Source organism: Sinocyclocheilus anshuiensis, unplaced genomic scaffold (assembly GCF_001515605.1).
Source record: "Sinocyclocheilus anshuiensis isolate Anshui unplaced genomic scaffold, SAMN03320099.WGS_v1.1 scaffold810, whole genome shotgun sequence".
NCBI classification, from domain to species: domain Eukaryota; kingdom Metazoa; phylum Chordata; class Actinopteri; order Cypriniformes; family Cyprinidae; genus Sinocyclocheilus; species Sinocyclocheilus anshuiensis.
The window spans coordinates 522,163-540,093 of NW_015542409.1; the positions used below are offsets into that span (position 1 = coordinate 522,163).

Below are 17,931 nucleotides of genomic sequence, written 5' to 3' on the forward strand. Positions count from 1 at the left end.
ACACACACCCACACACACACACACACACACACACACTGTAGCAGAGGAAACCAAATCCTCTCGAATGAAATTGTGTGACGTGCTGAAGAACTTCAAAAACCTGCCCATTACACGTGACTATGGCAAGCCTGCATACGTAATACGGCTGTGTGAACTAAAACACAACAACATAATGAATTTTAAATAATGCGCCAATCGATATGCATCAGAGCTGTTTTCATGTGAAGTACTGCAGTAAGGCTATGAGTGTTTTATGATGGAATTAGAAGAGAGTGCATGTCTCTTCAATACAGCCAAACTATATATAAGCATCCAAGTGGGGTAATACTTCAGCCTGGGGCATTTTTTTATCTGACAGACAGAGACCACAAAAGCCATACTCTTTACAGGCTGCTTTCCTTCCACGCTCCATCTTTGATGAATGCATCTGAGATTGGATAGAACAGCCCGCTTTAAAATGATGAATGCGGTTTATGGGACGAGGGAAGGATGGCGTGGAAAGGAAGTAGACCAGACTGGAAAAGGGATCACAGCAAAGTATTGTGGGAATTTACCTGTGAATGGCAGCAAAGAGGTCCTCTGTGGTGCGGGGCCATGTGGGGGTCACCATGTCCCCCACAGTGCTGGGAGACTGAGTGACGTCCAACGTGCTGGACTCGAACACCTCACCTGGTAGAACATTCATATATTAAACTTGTATAATAATAATAATAATAATATATATTTAAATACATACATATACATGTAAATACATAGAGAGAGAGAGAGAGAGAGAGAGTTGTTATAATAACAGTGTTTTTATCGTAAAGTATTGCGCTTCCAAATCCAAGGTAAAAACAGTTTAATATTCAAAAAAGCTTCTACCAAATGCATAAATGTAATGTAAATGTGCTCTGATAATAACAAACTCAGCTGTCAAACCGATACTGTCTTGCTCATAAATGCCTTGCATTCTAGAACTTGATACTGTTACGTCAAAATGCATAGGCATGTTTGGACAAACTTGTCTAACAAAAACATTCAAAGAATGGAGAGGAGAACCTTCTAGGCAGATTTAAAACTCTAGAGAGCTTGAACACGGATTATGCAAAATATAAGAAAATACAAGATTTCAAAACAGTCAATCAAAATCCTACATTTCATACAAGTACCAAGACACATCACAGCCGTAAATATTCCAAGGACATGCACATACGCATCACGCTGTTCAATTATAACATGTATGAAGGACGGTAAAAAGCTGTATGTTTAAGATTCTCTTACATTGTTATGGTCGTATCCACCTTTCCAGAGTTCAGTTGCTCTGCTCTCTTCTCATCTCACATCTGCACTTGCCTGAGCTGCTGAGGGTGATCTCACGTTACGCGCTCTCTTCCCTACCCCTCCCTCACTTTTCTCTTCCTATACCCACTGTCAGCTCCACCCCCCGCCCCATCCCGTTTAAAAGCTTTCCCTAGAGAATGCTGTGGCTGTCCCATTCTATCCTGACTCTGGCTAGAAGTGTGAGTGTGGTCACTGTGACAACGATGATGTTGAAAGAGACACACATATTCTCTTTAGCTGTAATGATTTTAAAAATATAAGAGAGAAATACCTAGAAAAGTCCTGATATGTAAGCTGCACACCTTCATTAAACTAAAAAATTTAATTTAAGAGATGTCTGTGTGTAGCTACTCTTAATATTCATTAAATATTGAATAATTTATTGATATTATTATTAATTTACATTTGTCATGTCATGTAACATGCATGCAAAACATTTAGTGAGAGAATGAATAAATGAAAGAATGAACAATAGAAGGATATAGAGGAATAGAATAATCAAAAGTCAAAAGGACAGATGGTGGTGAGAGAGGAGGGGTGGCTGAAAGAATATAGTTATAGTTTTGGGAAAAGACAGAGAGAGAAGTAAAAGTACAGAATCCAAAGGTCTGCTGCAGTGATGTCCCATTCTAAGCCCTGATTCACTTAAGGGTGGAGGTGAGCAAAATCAGCCACCTCTTGCTTTAAATGCACAAATGCACTCATACACAAGTTCTCTTTTTCTTTACAATGCTGTTTTAATACAAGCTGCTAATGTGCTAATGTGCATCCCCTTATTCCTATCATCTCTCTTTATATAATTTAGAGCTTGAGATCACAATGTCATCCAATAGTGTCTCTGACTCTTTAAAAAGGCCAGAGTATTTAAAATTGTATGATTTTGTGACATCCAGTTTTATAAATGATCTCCAACCCCACAGAGTAAAATTAGGAAAATCTGACTCACCACTTTCATCATCTTTAGAGCCAAAAGATCCTGTGCTGCTGGTTACATCTTCATCATCTCTTTCTTCATCCTCTGCTTCAGAGGTGCCCTTGTCTGCATCTGGAGTAATGGCACCAGGAGTCTGGGAGAACTCCTGAGCTTCACCATTTGTGGGAGAAATGTCTCTTATCTCCTCAGGAGGTGCAGAAATGTCAATGCCATCTTTCTCAGTTGCCTTTTCTTCCTGTTCTGGCACAGGTGTGGGGTCCAGATCTTCAGCTGTAGTCATAGAGATTTTATCGTCATTCTGAGCACTCAGCAAATAACTGACATGATCCACTGAGAAAAAGGTGAGAGAAAACTTGGGCTTTTTGGAAATCAGAGGAGGCTTCTTCTTGGGTGTAGAGTTTTGTGGCGTTTCCGCAGGTGATGCGAGGGCAGTCTCAAGACCATCTACTTCAGCTGTGGCCTTAACCTCGCCAAGATCTATGGAACCATTTGTAAAGCAGGATGTCTCTTCAGAATGTGATATTACACAGTCAGGTTTTGCTTCAACATGGCTATCCTGGCTATGCTGGATGGAGAGTTTTTTCTCTGGAGATGATGGCCTTAAATTTGGAGGTATGCAAGGGATGCCCTGAGGAACTGTGGGATGCCCTGGTTTTTGAGGCTTCTCTGGTGGTTGGGGTCTGGCTAACTGGCTAACTCCATTGTTTTCTGGCCATTTTGCTGGCCGAAGCTGCACACTCTGCAGGGCCATAGGGGTGATGAGAGGCATGCCAATCTTACTAAGCTCCTCTGAGTGAGGCGAAACTGGTTTTCTTTCTAGGTTCACTGGTTTTAAGCCACCTTTAATTTCCTTTAAGCAAGCAGAGGAAGGTGTAGGTGGTGTCAAGCTGGGTAGGTGTTGATTTTGGGGTGGAGAATAAGCAGGCAGTGGTGGAGGAGGTGGTGGAGGGCTGAAAGAACTATTGAGGCTTGACAAGACAGGGTCAGTCAACACTTCCGGAGGTGGAGGTGGTGGAAATTCAGGGGAGGAATTGATGTAAGGAGGGCTCATGGATGCTTGTTGATGGGGGGTTGTGGGTAAAGGAGGTGGCGGAGGAGGACATTTCTGGTCTATAGTGCACACAGGGCTGGAGGGTGGAATGGGAGGAGGAAAGGATGGAGGATTAAAAGGTGCAAGAGCCACAGGGCCAGCTGGAAGAGGAGGTGGAGGAGGAACATTGTTCCTGTTGGAATCAGAGGTGTTGGAGGAAAGAGAAGTGGAAGAGGAGAACCTTCTAGGCAGATTTAAAACTCTAGAGAGCTTGAACACGGATTATGCAAAATATAAGAAAATACAAGATTTCAAAACAGTCAATCAAAATCCTACATTTCATACAAGTACCAAGACACATCACAGCCGTAAATATTCCAAGGACATGCACATACGCATCACGCTGTTCAATTATAACATGTATGAAGGACGGTAAAAAGCTGTATGTTTAAGATTCTCTTACATTGTTATGGTCGTATCCACCTTTCCAGAGTTCAGTTGCTCTGCTCTCTTCTCATCTCACATCTGCACTTGCCTGAGCTGCTGAGGGTGATCTCACGTTACGCGCTCTCTTCCCTACCCCTCCCTCACTTTTCTCTTCCTATACCCACTGTCAGCTCCACCCCCCGCCCCATCCCGTTTAAAAGCTTTCCCTAGAGAATGCTGTGGCTGTCCCATTCTATCCTGACTCTGGCTAGAAGTGTGAGTGTGGTCACTGTGACAACGATGATGTTGAAAGAGACACACATATTCTCTTTAGCTGTAATGATTTTAAAAATATAAGAGAGAAATACCTAGAAAAGTCCTGATATGTAAGCTGCACACCTTCATTAAACTAAAAAATTTAATTTAAGAGATGTCTGTGTGTAGCTACTCTTAATATTCATTAAATATTGAATAATTTATTGATATTATTATTAATTTACATTTGTCATGTCATGTAACATGCATGCAAAACATTTAGTGAGAGAATGAATAAATGAAAGAATGAACAATAGAAGGATATAGAGGAATAGAATAATCAAAAGTCAAAAGGACAGATGGTGGTGAGAGAGGAGGGGTGGCTGAAAGAATATAGTTATAGTTTTGGGAAAAGACAGAGAGAGAAGTAAAAGTACAGAATCCAAAGGTCTGCTGCAGTGATGTCCCATTCTAAGCCCTGATTCACTTAAGGGTGGAGGTGAGCAAAATCAGCCACCTCTTGCTTTAAATGCACAAATGCACTCATACACAAGTTCTCTTTTTCTTTACAATGCTGTTTTAATACAAGCTGCTAATGTGCTAATGTGCATCCCCTTATTCCTATCATCTCTCTTTATATAATTTAGAGCTTGAGATCACAATGTCATCCAATAGTGTCTCTGACTCTTTAAAAAGGCCAGAGTATTTAAAATTGTATGATTTTGTGACATCCAGTTTTATAAATGATCTCCAACCCCACAGAGTAAAATTAGGAAAATCTGACTCACCACTTTCATCATCTTTAGAGCCAAAAGATCCTGTGCTGCTGGTTACATCTTCATCATCTCTTTCTTCATCCTCTGCTTCAGAGGTGCCCTTGTCTGCATCTGGAGTAATGGCACCAGGAGTCTGGGAGAACTCCTGAGCTTCACCATTTGTGGGAGAAATGTCTCTTATCTCCTCAGGAGGTGCAGAAATGTCAATGCCATCTTTCTCAGTTGCCTTTTCTTCCTGTTCTGGCACAGGTGTGGGGTCCAGATCTTCAGCTGTAGTCATAGAGATTTTATCGTCATTCTGAGCACTCAGCAAATAACTGACATGATCCACTGAGAAAAAGGTGAGAGAAAACTTGGGCTTTTTGGAAATCAGAGGAGGCTTCTTCTTGGGTGTAGAGTTTTGTGGCGTTTCCGCAGGTGATGCGAGGGCAGTCTCAAGACCATCTACTTCAGCTGTGGCCTTAACCTCGCCAAGATCTATGGAACCATTTGTAAAGCAGGATGTCTCTTCAGAATGTGATATTACACAGTCAGGTTTTGCTTCAACATGGCTATCCTGGCTATGCTGGATGGAGAGTTTTTTCTCTGGAGATGATGGCCTTAAATTTGGAGGTATGCAAGGGATGCCCTGAGGAACTGTGGGATGCCCTGGTTTTTGAGGCTTCTCTGGTGGTTGGGGTCTGGCTAACTGGCTAACTCCATTGTTTTCTGGCCATTTTGCTGGCCGAAGCTGCACACTCTGCAGGGCCATAGGGGTGATGAGAGGCATGCCAATCTTACTAAGCTCCTCTGAGTGAGGCGAAACTGGTTTTCTTTCTAGGTTCACTGGTTTTAAGCCACCTTTAATTTCCTTTAAGCAAGCAGAGGAAGGTGTAGGTGGTGTCAAGCTGGGTAGGTGTTGATTTTGGGGTGGAGAATAAGCAGGCAGTGGTGGAGGAGGTGGTGGAGGGCTGAAAGAACTATTGAGGCTTGACAAGACAGGGTCAGTCAACACTTCCGGAGGTGGAGGTGGTGGAAATTCAGGGGAGGAATTGATGTAAGGAGGGCTCATGGATGCTTGTTGATGGGGGGTTGTGGGTAAAGGAGGTGGCGGAGGGGGAAATTTCTGGTCTATAGTGCACACAGGCCCTAAGGGCGGAAGGGGAGGAGGAGAGGATGGAGGATTAAAAGGTACAATAGCCACAGGACCAGCTGGTAGAGGAGGTGGAGGAGGAATATTGTTCCTGTTGGAATCAGAGGTGTTGGAGGAAAGAGAAGTGGAAGACGATGATATGGATACAGAGGAAAGCAGGGATGATTTTCTTTCAGGTACTCTGGGTTTGGGTTTGCCTGATGGGGACATGCATCTCATGAAGGAGGGAACAGGAGTGCCAGCTGTTGGAGTGTTGGATTGACTCGAGTATCCACTTGATGGAGATGTCAATCGATGTACCCTATCCGGTGATGAGGTTTTAGGCTTCACAGACACATCACTTCCTTCCTGAGCATGAGGAAGATTAGCCTGGTTACCATTGTGGAGGCTTTTCCCATTTGCCATCTCAACCACTTGTCCAGCAGAAAGTGAATTGGTGCAAGGTGACCGTGTCTGATCCCCAGATGGACGAGGGTACTCCATGTAGTAGCCCCAGGAGTCTGCATAATCAGAACGGAGGCTACTAGTGTCACTAGGAGAAGGTGTGACGTGACAAATGGAGTACACATGAGCCATCCCTGTAACTGACACACCACTGCTGCCTGCACTGATGCTGCTCTGGCTCCTGGAACAAAGCATCCAGGGTTCCTCGTAGTCACTACAAGGACTATGAGACGGTGAGGTGGAGGACCCTTTACCTTTCAGCCCATTCTGAAGTGACTGTTGGAGCGTGGCAATCAATGACTCGTTGAGAAGCGGACCATTGCTAATATCTGACTGTCCAATACTGGCAGTGGGAGAGCTGGCTTTCTTAGGCTTTCGTCGTAGAGAGTCTGTGCGTGCTGGTGGAAGAGGTGGTTTCTTAGGCTTGCGTAGAGAAATGGAACGTGACAGTGACCGGTCACTGTACAAGCTGTTTTGGTCTTCTTGCTGACCCAGGCACTCGTACATACTGTGTCTTGCCGTTCTTCCTCCTATGCCATGACCATGGCCGCTACCCTGGCTCCTTGACCTAAGGCCTGAATCCAGATGCATGGAAGTGTAGTAGCCATCATTGTCCATAGAGTAGAGCGAACTAGAGTCTGTGCCTTTTGAGGAGCGTTCAAGGCTACTATAGAGATGATTTATGGGTGTTGAGCAGCTGGAAGATAGTGTCCTTCTGGGCAAGACATTCTCAGGAGTGTCATAAATCCATTGCTCATCTGAAGACAGTGTTCCTGCGGCAAGGGTGCTGTGGCTGTGCAAACTGCTATCGGACTGGCCAGTCTCACTGCAGGTATCCTTCATACCTGCTTCTGGTGTGTGTGATCCTGTGCCCACACTACTGGTGCTCTCACTGTTGACAGCTGAGACCATGCTAAGAGGTCTAGCTTTAGTGTACGGTGAGCCAGCAACTGGGCTCTGGCCAGGGCTTGACGTGTGAAGTGCGATAACCTCAGCAGAACATGATAGAGTAGCATTAGGTATAAGGGAGGTTGAGTAGGCAGCATGTGGAGAAACTACACAGGCTGGACTCGAGACAGATCCCCACGTACCTCTAACCTCCTGAGATTTTGGCCGTGCTTGGGTGCATACCCTGGGGGCATTCCTCATGTGCACCACAGTATCATCTACTTGTAATTTTCCAATCTGCTGAGTTGATTTTGCAGTGGAGTCTTCTTGCCTGAAAGGGGTGCTACTGTAAAGGGGCTCTGCGTTAAGAGAGACCCTTGCACCTCGCGGCAAGCTGTGAAAACGTTGGATATCATTGCCAAACCGTGGTGCCATTACAACAACTGAATTTCCAGGGGAGCTCCCATCGGAAACTGAAGAGATGTTCGTAGCAGAGGTGGAGATGCCGGCCATCTGAGCAGCAATTCCTTGGCCCTTCTGAGCCCGTATTCTCCTCACAGAGGGTGGGACGATTTTCACATCCTCAGTCTGGCAGCCAGAATCTTTTGTTATAGATCGACGGAGAGTGGAATTCCCATTTATGACTTGCCCAAGTGTTGAATACTGTCCAGGGATAAACATGGACTGTGGCCGAAGCTCTCCTCCACGCCCTTTAGCCGCTGCGGAGAAAAACAGAAAAGAGACAATTATGACAAATACTACAGCGGCTTGTTTCCATGTTTCTCTCCCCTCCCATCTCTTTGTGACATCAGCTGCCAATCAGATTAACCCTCTCAATTGAGAGCTAATTAATTTGATTAGCTGCAGCCACATGCGGCATGTTGATGACTTCTGGAAACTTCAATTAAGACCGATATCTTAATGGCTGGTGCCAAATATGTTGTCCATTCCTGAGTGTCAATGAGTGTGTGTGTACTAAATCAAGGATCTTAGGGGGACAGGCACTACAGCACGCTTCCACACAAACCACACATATTTATGGGCTTATTCATATATGCATGCAGACACATTTTTAGAGTTTAGTTGAAAACCACAGGCCGTTAATGCATTATGCCTCCTGTTACCATACACACACCGCAGAGTGCAACTGTGCATCTCCTTAACGTCACACTCACTGTTAGCGAATAAATTACCATACAAACGTAATCATGATATTCTAAACCATTAGACAGAGACTTGTCTTAAAAGCATTTCTATCAGATCAACTTTAGTTTTAAATCAGGAATATGACACCGATGCATGAAGTTAGTCCTTACTTCTGCATATATAAACAACACAATGGGACTTAATGTAGATTTATTGTACATCGCTATCAGAAAAAAACATCTTTAAAGAGCTTGACACTCTATTTATCCCCCACACCCATCTGTTCTGATAAAGAAGGGTTGATTAAAAGCTTATCTACAAATAGAAAATACAAATAGTGATGCAGAATGCCCTTTCCACAATCCCCATAATCTTGCATGTACACAAACAGAAATGGCATTTTAACAGTATGCTAGTGTTATTGAAAATGGATATGCATGAAACTTGCTCATAATACACACCCAACTATGATGACTATCTGCAATTTTCTTTCTTTTATGTCGTTTTACCTCTCCCCTCCCCCTATTTTACTTCCCTGATAAAATATGAAGTGTTTTGCCAGAGGAATCTGAATAGGGGATTATGCAATGGCTTCAGTTGGCTGCAAAGCAAAATGTAGCATGCCTCCTCCAACAATGGCTTCAAAATCAGCTCTCACATACACTAACAGGAAGCAAACTAAACAGAATCAGGGACCGTGACCCAGGGGAGTGGTGGGAAATGGAATGCTGCTGGATGCAGCTGTGGGATGCTGAGATTATATAACAGAGAGCGTCAAGAGTATGCATGCAAAGACTCACAGTGAAAAGAGAAGTAAAACAAAATCCCCATTTAGGGCACTAAATTAGCAAATCAATACATGATTTGAGAGTACACTAATGAGACCGTTATTTTAAATAGGAATACATTTATTTTGGATAGAGAAAGAGCTCAGGGGGCGTATTACAGAAAGATCCTAACTTTAAAATCTTATCTTATCTTATCTTATCTGTTTGGTAACCATGGTAATTTCAGTTAGGACCACATTTAGGACAAAAGCTATTACAGAACAGCGTTTCCTAAGTGTGTTATCTTATCTTAACTACAGATAGGAAGGGGGTATTACAGAAACCTCCTAACTTGACAAAAAATCCTAAAAACTGTCTTAACTTTAGGACAACCCCACAGCTGTCCTAACTTCAAAATTATTTGAAAGCTAACGGAAAAACCGCTTACAATTGCACTGTCCAACAATTGTATTACATTTATTAATAATTGAAAATGAAGAACGGAGATGTTTAATGGTAGAAAGACTCTTGGAGGACCCTGAAGATGTGTTACATTTTGATGACAAAACACTTAGAAGTAATAACAGACTGCCGCGCAGCATGATATTACAGTTAGCACAGGAGCTGCAGCCAGCATTACAGAGACCAACAAAGCGTCACGGAGCATTACCGGTTATTGTGCAAGTGACTAATGCCTTACACCGTGTCTGCACTGGACGCGAGCGGCGCAACAAAATACTATAGAACTCATTATAATCAGTGATGCTGTCTACGGCGCGGTGCAACACGACAGATCCCTGACAGTAAACTGCTGCCGCGTTCTATTTATGACGTGCTGACACAAATTTCAAATGATTTTCAACGGTCGCTTTGTCGCGTCCAGTGTAAAGTAGACAGACTTCAGCTGCTGCGGCGCGGCGCGACACGACACCTGTCGCGTCCGGTGTAGACACGGTGTTACGGTTATTTGCAAAAGGCGATTTTCAAAGTGAAGTAGCTTCTATTATTTTGTTTACCTCATCAGCAGCTTGCGCAGTGTTGGTTGCTTGGTAACAGACCTGAGAGTGGATTGTCGAGCTTGATAATGCAATTTTAAGATTTCCTAACTAGAGATAAGATACGATTTTGTAAGATAGGATAAGAATCCCAAATCAAGTTAAGATTTGCTTCTGTAATACGAATTTCTGAAAAATCCTAATTTAACATATCACATCTTAAGTTAAGACCTAAGATAAGAAACTTTCTGTAATACGCCCCCAGATTAGGATAATTCTAAGATTCTAAAATCAATGCAAAGAAAATGCATTGAGATAGGAATGAGGCATGGTCATGTCAAACTACATTAGATGGTCATGACAGCTACAGTAGTACATGAAACTCAACTAAATGGAAACAGGTGAGGCAGGAGCAGCAGCAGAGAGAGCTGGCAAAGCCATACCATACCTAGTTCCTGTTGGACGCTGTCAGGCACCCCTGAAATAGTCTTTCTCCGCTTAACCTTCTTGGGCCGGCGGACCAGAGTGTCAGTGTTTATAAGGGAGCGGCGGATGCTGGCCTGCCTGTCAAACGTCTCCCCTGGAGACCAGTTGACGAGGGCAGACAGGCAAAAGGGCCAGTTAGTAACATACATGCATCACACATGCAGCGCACACACACATACAGTTCCAGTACAACTTTCATGCAGAGCCACACACATTCTGCATAAGCAAATGATGCGAAAACCAAAGACAAAGACAAAACTGCACACATATCTATACTCAACTATGTTCAAGTGTGTCTGTGTCAAAAATGCATCTATGTTCAAGATTGGGTGGACAATATACGCATGCAAACTGCATGCTCTTATCTGTGGTATACTAGGGGAAAATCTAGATCCAAATAGAAAGTTCTCACTCTATATGAAGTATATGAAGAGGCAACCCTTATTTGAAATACAATATTAGAAACTGTATTTTAACTATAAAAGCACTTTTGTGCTGTAAGATGTGCTGTAGCGCTGCAAAAGCGTGGAAACTCCAGAGACTGGGCACTGTTGACTAAGCTTCAGCACGCTGGGATGTCTGACTAAGTCACGGAGCTGACAGACTGAATTAGTGTGGGGGTGTGTATGTGTGTGTGCTTTAAAGTCTAATGCAGCTTCTTCCTGACCCTTTTTTTTTTTTGAAGGGATTGGAAATACAGAGATTATTCTGCCTGTGGAAGAGACTATGTAGTAGGTGAGACTGTGTTCTTTTGGATAAGGTGTGTGTGTGGGTGTATATTTCACAGTGATGAATTTGTGAGACTTAATGCTCAAACAGATAACTCTCAAAGGTCAAAGAGATTGAGGAAATGACAGAACTGTTAATATGAGAATTATTAATGCACTCATACACATTCACGTTCGATCTATCCACATGGTTATGTATCCAGAACAGGCAGTAAGTAGTGATCATGCATGCAGTGCTCAAATGTTAGGTACATATAATAAATAAGTTATTAGGAATTACAAATAAAATCCAGTAACAAATTCAAAGATTTTGGTTAGAGATCCACATGAAACAAACTATGAGTGTAACAGACCAACTATATGAATTCTAGACTGACAAACATAAGGACTCTTCAGAGACATAACATGGAAGTGACATTTTTAAAGTTTCTGCAATGCTGACTGGTTTGCCTGACAGCTGATGGGATATATTTCTTACCTGTGACATTGATGGGGACAATATCTGTGAGAACGGCCTGAGCCTGCTGCCTCATCTTCTCTTCTGGAGTGGGCAGGGGCGGAGCTTTGGTCTGTGACATTTGTCCATCAACCTCAACCCCCTCCACCTGCGCTGGACTCTGTGCTCTCATTTGGCAGGTGTCTTTCTCTTCCTCTCCTGAAGATGCTGTGGACTGGAAAAGAGGTGAAAATACAGTGAGTTTCATGACTGCAGGGGGCTTATAGAGATAAGTAAGCAGAAGAAAAAAAATAAAAATAAAGCATTTTTGAGACTAGTAGGGAGTTTCAGACTCAGAGCTCCTCTTTAACTTTAGCCAAGGGTTGTTTAAGGGTTCTGTGTCCCGACTTATTGGAGCTCCAGGAGTATACAGAGCAGTTTCACGGGCAACTGACCACCAAACCACACATTCACATAAACACACTGAGAAACTCAGAGAAAGAATACAGAACGAGAGCTGAGAGAGGGGAAAAACCAGTGAGGCGTTAAAACTCTGTTCACGCATTGTGATTCTGAAATGGGAACGCCGTTCGCAGCAGAGTTACAAGTGGACCATCTGAAGTTTCAATCCAACACCTGGGCCTCCCTCAGCCTCCCTAACAAACCAACTGTAGTACACCGCAATACATTTAATTATCCATCCAGGTCACTAACAATAGTGCAAACCCTATTCACAGCTGCCTGAGGTCTTGTTTTATGTTTCAACATTTTATTACCCGTCCTGCCTCAGTCAAAGAGGTATGACTTTCAGTGTAAAATAAAGAGTACTTCTAAAAAATGCTGCTTCTACAAAAGCTGTCTCCAATAAAATAGTTAAATGAATTTTTAAAACCAAAAATCTGCAGCAAAAACCTTTTCAAAAGCAACAAACAATTTTTATGTTTTATGATGTTAAGGCAGTGAAATAACATCCCCCCCCAAAAAAAAAGGTTCTCCATGATATAGCAAAAAGCAGGAGAAAGAAGAAAGAAAGAACAAGAAAACGGAAAGCAAAAGGCCTGTCCAGCACTGTAACCTGAGTTAACCTCAATCCCAATGGGCTGGGAAAGTAGGTCTAGGGTGGTTAAAAAGGGTAAAAGGGCATGGGATCCTTTAGGGAGGGCTAGGGGTAATAGGAGGACAAAAGGACCCCTGAATCTTTGCTTTTACAGGGTCTGACCTTTCCAGGGCCCCTGAACGCAGTGTGCTTAAGCGATAAAGACAAGAGAGAATGAGGGCAAGGGTAAGATGGTTGTGCTATAAACAAAATTGCATAATTATTTCTTGCTAAAACTTTCATGATTGTCCAATTGAATTAATTCAGTTAAAGTCCTTTTCTTTCAAACCTGTCTTCAATGCGCACAGGCTGAACGAATGAAAAATCTCAGTAAATAACACAAGCGCAGTTGTTGCTTTCTAACATTCTGAGTAATAGTTTCATTAGCGTGTCAGTCTCCTGGGGTTCAGCTCTCATTTTCAAATGATTTTCAACGGTCGCTTTGTCGCGTCCAGTGTAAAGTAGACAGACTTCAGCTGCTGCGGCGCGGCGCGACACGACACCTGTCGCGTCCGGTGTAGACACGGTGTTACGGTTATTTGCAAAAGGCGATTTTCAAAGTGAAGTAGCTTCTATTATTTTGTTTACCTCATCAGCAGCTTGCGCAGTGTTGGTTGCTTGGTAACAGACCTGAGAGTGGATTGTCGAGCTTGATAATGCAATTTTAAGATTTCCTAACTAGAGATAAGATACGATTTTGTAAGATAGGATAAGAATCCCAAATCAAGTTAAGATTTGATTCTGTAATACAAATTTCTGAAAAATCCTAATTTAACATATCACATCTTAAGTTAAGACCTAAGATAAGAAACTTTCTGTAATACGCCCCCAGATTAGGATAATTCTAAGATTCTAAAATCAATGCAAAGAAAATGCATTGAGATAGGAATGAGGCATGGTCATGTCAAACTACATTAGATGGTCATGACAGCTACAGTAGTACATGAAACTCAACTAAATGGAAACAGGTGAGGCAGGAGCAGCAGCAGAGAGAGCTGGCAAAGCCATACCATACCTAGTTCCTGTTGGACGCTGTCAGGCACCCCTGAAATAGTCTTTCTCCGCTTAACCTTCTTGGGCCGGCGGACCAGAGTGTCAGTGTTTATAAGGGAGCGGCGGATGCTGGCCTGCCTGTCAAACGTCTCCCCTGGAGACCAGTTGACGAGGGCAGACAGGCAAAAGGGCCAGTTAGTAACATACATGCATCACACATGCAGCGCACACACACATCCAGTTCCAGTACAACTTTTATGCAAAGCCACACACATTCTGCACAAGCAAATGATGTGAAAACCAAAGACAAAGACAAAACTGCACACATATCTACACTCAATTATGTTTAAGTGTGTCTGTGTCAAGAATGTAACTATGTTCAAGATTGGGTGGACAATATATGCATGCAAACTGCACTTGCCTTTGCAAGGCTGTATGGGGGATACAGCTCTGATCTGTGGTATACTAGGGGGATCCTAGATCTAAATAGAAAGTTCTCTTCTCACTCTATATGAAGTATTTGAAATATAATATTAGAAACAGGATTTTATCTATAAAAGCACTTTTGTGCTGTAAGATGTGCTGTAGCACTGCAAAAGCAAGGGAACTCCAGAGACTGGGCACTGTTGACTAAGCTTCAGCACGCTGGGATGTCTGACTAAGTCACGGAGCTGACAGACTGAATTAGTGTGGGCTTGTGTATGTGTGTGTGCTTTAAAGTCTAATGCAGCTTCTTCCTGAGTCATAGTGAAGTTCAGAAGGGATTGGAAATTCAGAGCTTATTCTGTCAGAGGAAGAGACTATGTCGTAGGTGAGACTGTGTTCTTTTGGATAAGGTGTGTGTGAGTGTGTACTTCACAGTGATGCACAGCTGAATTGGCAGGGAGATTTAATGCTCAAGAAGATACTCTCAAAGGCCAAAGAGAGAGAAGGAAATGTCAGAACTGTTAATATGAGAACTGTTAATGCACTCAGACACATTCATATTAGATCTATCCACGTGGTTATATACCCAGAACAGGTAAGTAGTGGTCATGCATGCAGTACTCAAATGTTAGAAACAGACATATCAGTTAGGAAAAAGTTATTAGGAATTACAGATAAAATCCAGTTACAAATTCTAAGATTTTGAAAAAACTATGAGTGTAACACACAGACCAACTATATGAATTCTAGACTGACAAACAGAGTTGGGCAAGTTACTTCCAAAATGTAATACATTATATATTACTAGTTACTGTCTTTTGAAAGTAATTAGTTACATTACAATATTACTGTCTCTGAATTGTAATGCGTTACACTACTTTTGAGTTACTTTCACCAAAATATCCACAAAAGTATTATAAAACGCCAAAATGTGGTTTATTGCTGCTCATTCTACATCCAGTGGAGGGTAATGTGGTAGGTATATATAGCATAAAATATATGAAATCATATTTAGATACCGGTATGTAGGTCTACATTAATGTTACGTTGCAGTTTAGGTTAAAAAATATATAAGCACAAATCGCATTATTACATTCATAAATAACACCGGTAAATAAAGCGAAATATTATCATGTACAAACAATAAACACAATACCTAGCCTATAGGCTATTTTGAACGGTTTCAGAAGAAAACAAGAATGAAAAATATAAGTTGCTAAACAAACCAAAATGAATTAGGCTAATTCAATGCGAAACTGAAAGCAAACGGCGTTCTCGCGCAGCCTACCTCTCTCATTCGGCATTAATCCAATTAAATGTGTTGTCCAGCACTGTAACCTGAGTTAACCTCAATCCCAATGGGCTGGGAAAGTAGGTCTAGGGTGGTTAAAAAGGGTAAAAGGGCATGGGATCCTTTAGGGAGGGCTAGGGGTAATAGGAGGACAAAAGGACCCCTGAATCTTTGCTTTTACAGGGTCTGACCTTTCCAGGGCCCCTGAACGCAGTGTGCTTAAGCGATAAAGACAAGAGAGAATGAGGGCAAGGGTAAGATGGTTGTGCTATAAACAAAATTGCATAATTATTTCTTGCTAAAACTTTCATGATTGTCCAATTGAATTAATTCAGTTAAAGTCCTTTTCTTTCAAACCTGTCTTCAATGCGCACAGGCTGAACGAATGAAAAATCTCAGTAAATAACACAAGCGCAGTTGTTGCTTTCTAACATTCTGAGTAATAGTTTCATTAGCGTGTCAGTCTCCTGGGGTTCAGCTCTCATAATGGGGCTGACAACATTAATGAAGCCGGCAGAGATACTGAAGAACTGAGGCGGGAACTCCACAGAGGCACATGTGGGAGGCTTGATTCAGTACCCAGAACCCATCTGCAGGCAGACACTCTCTCCAGCAGAGGGTAGCCAAATCCTACAGGCTTCTACACAGTCACTGCAATCACAGACCAGCTTTCTGTACTGATTTCATAACAGATCATTCTTTTTATACTATACTAACAAATAATACACTTTACACCACTTGAATTCATGTTTTGTTTTTTTTTTTAAATCAGGCATTAGACCATTAAAATGTACAGTGAAAAACACTGGATGTTTCAGTACATTTGAAACCTGGCATGGATAAAAAGAGTATAAAATGCGTTAAACAAACGTACATTTAGTACATACATATATGTAAACATACTATAAACAACAATAATAATTGTTATTATTATATTTTATATGAATATAATATAAAATATAATAAAAACATAAAAATACAATAAAATATATAAAAATAGAATAAAATATAAAACCAGTACTAATGACCAGGAAACAATTCTTAAATAATCCTACCTTTTTATCAGCTTCATCATCTTCTATATCCTCGTCCTCATGTTGGGAGTTTGTGGAGCCTGAGAAGGTGGGCCCCTGTGAGTAGTACTGTGAGCTGCGGAAGCCATCTTTCCTCAGTTTATCACATTCTGTGGGAACAGAGCAGACACATCAGGACAAGTTTGAAAAAGAAAGTTTTTATGAACTTTCAAACATAAGGTATAGAAGCAGATCATGTTTATTTGGCTCCCTCTAGTGGTCTGAGAGTGAAAGCACCATTTTTAGAACATGAAAATGAGGAATGATGAAAAGAGGAATTGTTTCATCTTTGAAGTAATAAAAAAAAAAAATTATATTAAAATCGTATTTTGCCCCTTTACACTTGTGGATGTTAGACAAACTTTGTAAAGAGATTTTAAAACAGTAGTGGACAGAGATGTGTTCCGCTCTGTATATTTGTGTGTGTGTGTGTTTGACAATGTGCAGGCTGCATCATAAATACTGGCTTTTTAAGCTAACTGTTGCAGATGGCAGCTACATCCCCTTGGCACACATCCCACAATCCCTTCAGTCATCCAGTCAGCTGAATCCAGCAGTCTATCTGCTGACAATGTCATCTTCTGCATGTCATCTTCGCTCATCTTCTGCATGTCTTTCCTTATTTACTGACTTTCATTTTATGACACTGAACTGCAGCTGGGTGATGCAGCCCATTAAATAGCTGAAGTGTGCCATTTCTGTGCCACTAACAGCAACAAACTGAATTGCAAAAATATTGAGTTGTTTCGCAAACAAGTTTCCCAAACGATTCTCTCATTCGCCAAAAATTTTTTTTTTTCTCACTATTGTTGTCGTGCTGGTGAAAATGCTCAAGCAAACAGAGCGATGTTTTGATAGCACCACAGAGTCTAAAAAGGGGGAAAATATGCCATTGAAGCATATCTAAATTCGAAAATAAATGCAAAAAAAAAAAAAACTAAAAAAAAGAATGATAAAAAATTACTTAAACAAAAAAATCGTATTTAAATGTTTAATTAATTAAAAATCTAAAAAATCTAATACCTTTTAAAGGGGTCCTATTATGCTTTTTCACTTTTTTAATTTTAGTCAGTGAAATGGCATAAAAAAGATCTTCAAACTTACAAATCTCAAAGTCCACTCCAAAGGGAGATATTTCGTTTTTAAAAAAATCCCTTTTCAAGAACTACAACGAACGGCTCGTTTGGACTACAGCGTTTGTTTTCCGGGTTTTGTGATATCACAAAGCGGCCCATTAGAATATTTCCCGCATACGGAAATTCGAAAGGTTGGGGGGGGGGGAGGGG

The 17,931-nt window shown here is 41.7% G+C and overlaps 1 protein-coding gene across 1 annotated transcript in view; it reads right to left on the bottom strand.

The window, feature by feature from the left end:
* LOC107693225 (NHS-like protein 1) overlaps window positions 1–17,931 on the bottom strand; it is a 123,676-nt gene that overhangs the window by 6,872 nt on the left and 98,873 nt on the right. Inside the window, exons 3-7 of the mRNA XM_016492517.1 lie at window positions 16,628–16,755; window positions 11,809–12,001; window positions 10,565–10,696; window positions 4,757–7,927; window positions 555–669 (exon numbers count right to left, since the gene is read on the bottom strand). Coding sequence (XP_016348003.1) covers window positions 555–669; window positions 4,757–7,927; window positions 10,565–10,696; window positions 11,809–12,001; window positions 16,628–16,755 — 3,739 coding nt within the window. The remainder of the gene's footprint in view (window positions 1–554; window positions 670–4,756; window positions 7,928–10,564; window positions 10,697–11,808; window positions 12,002–16,627; window positions 16,756–17,931) is intronic.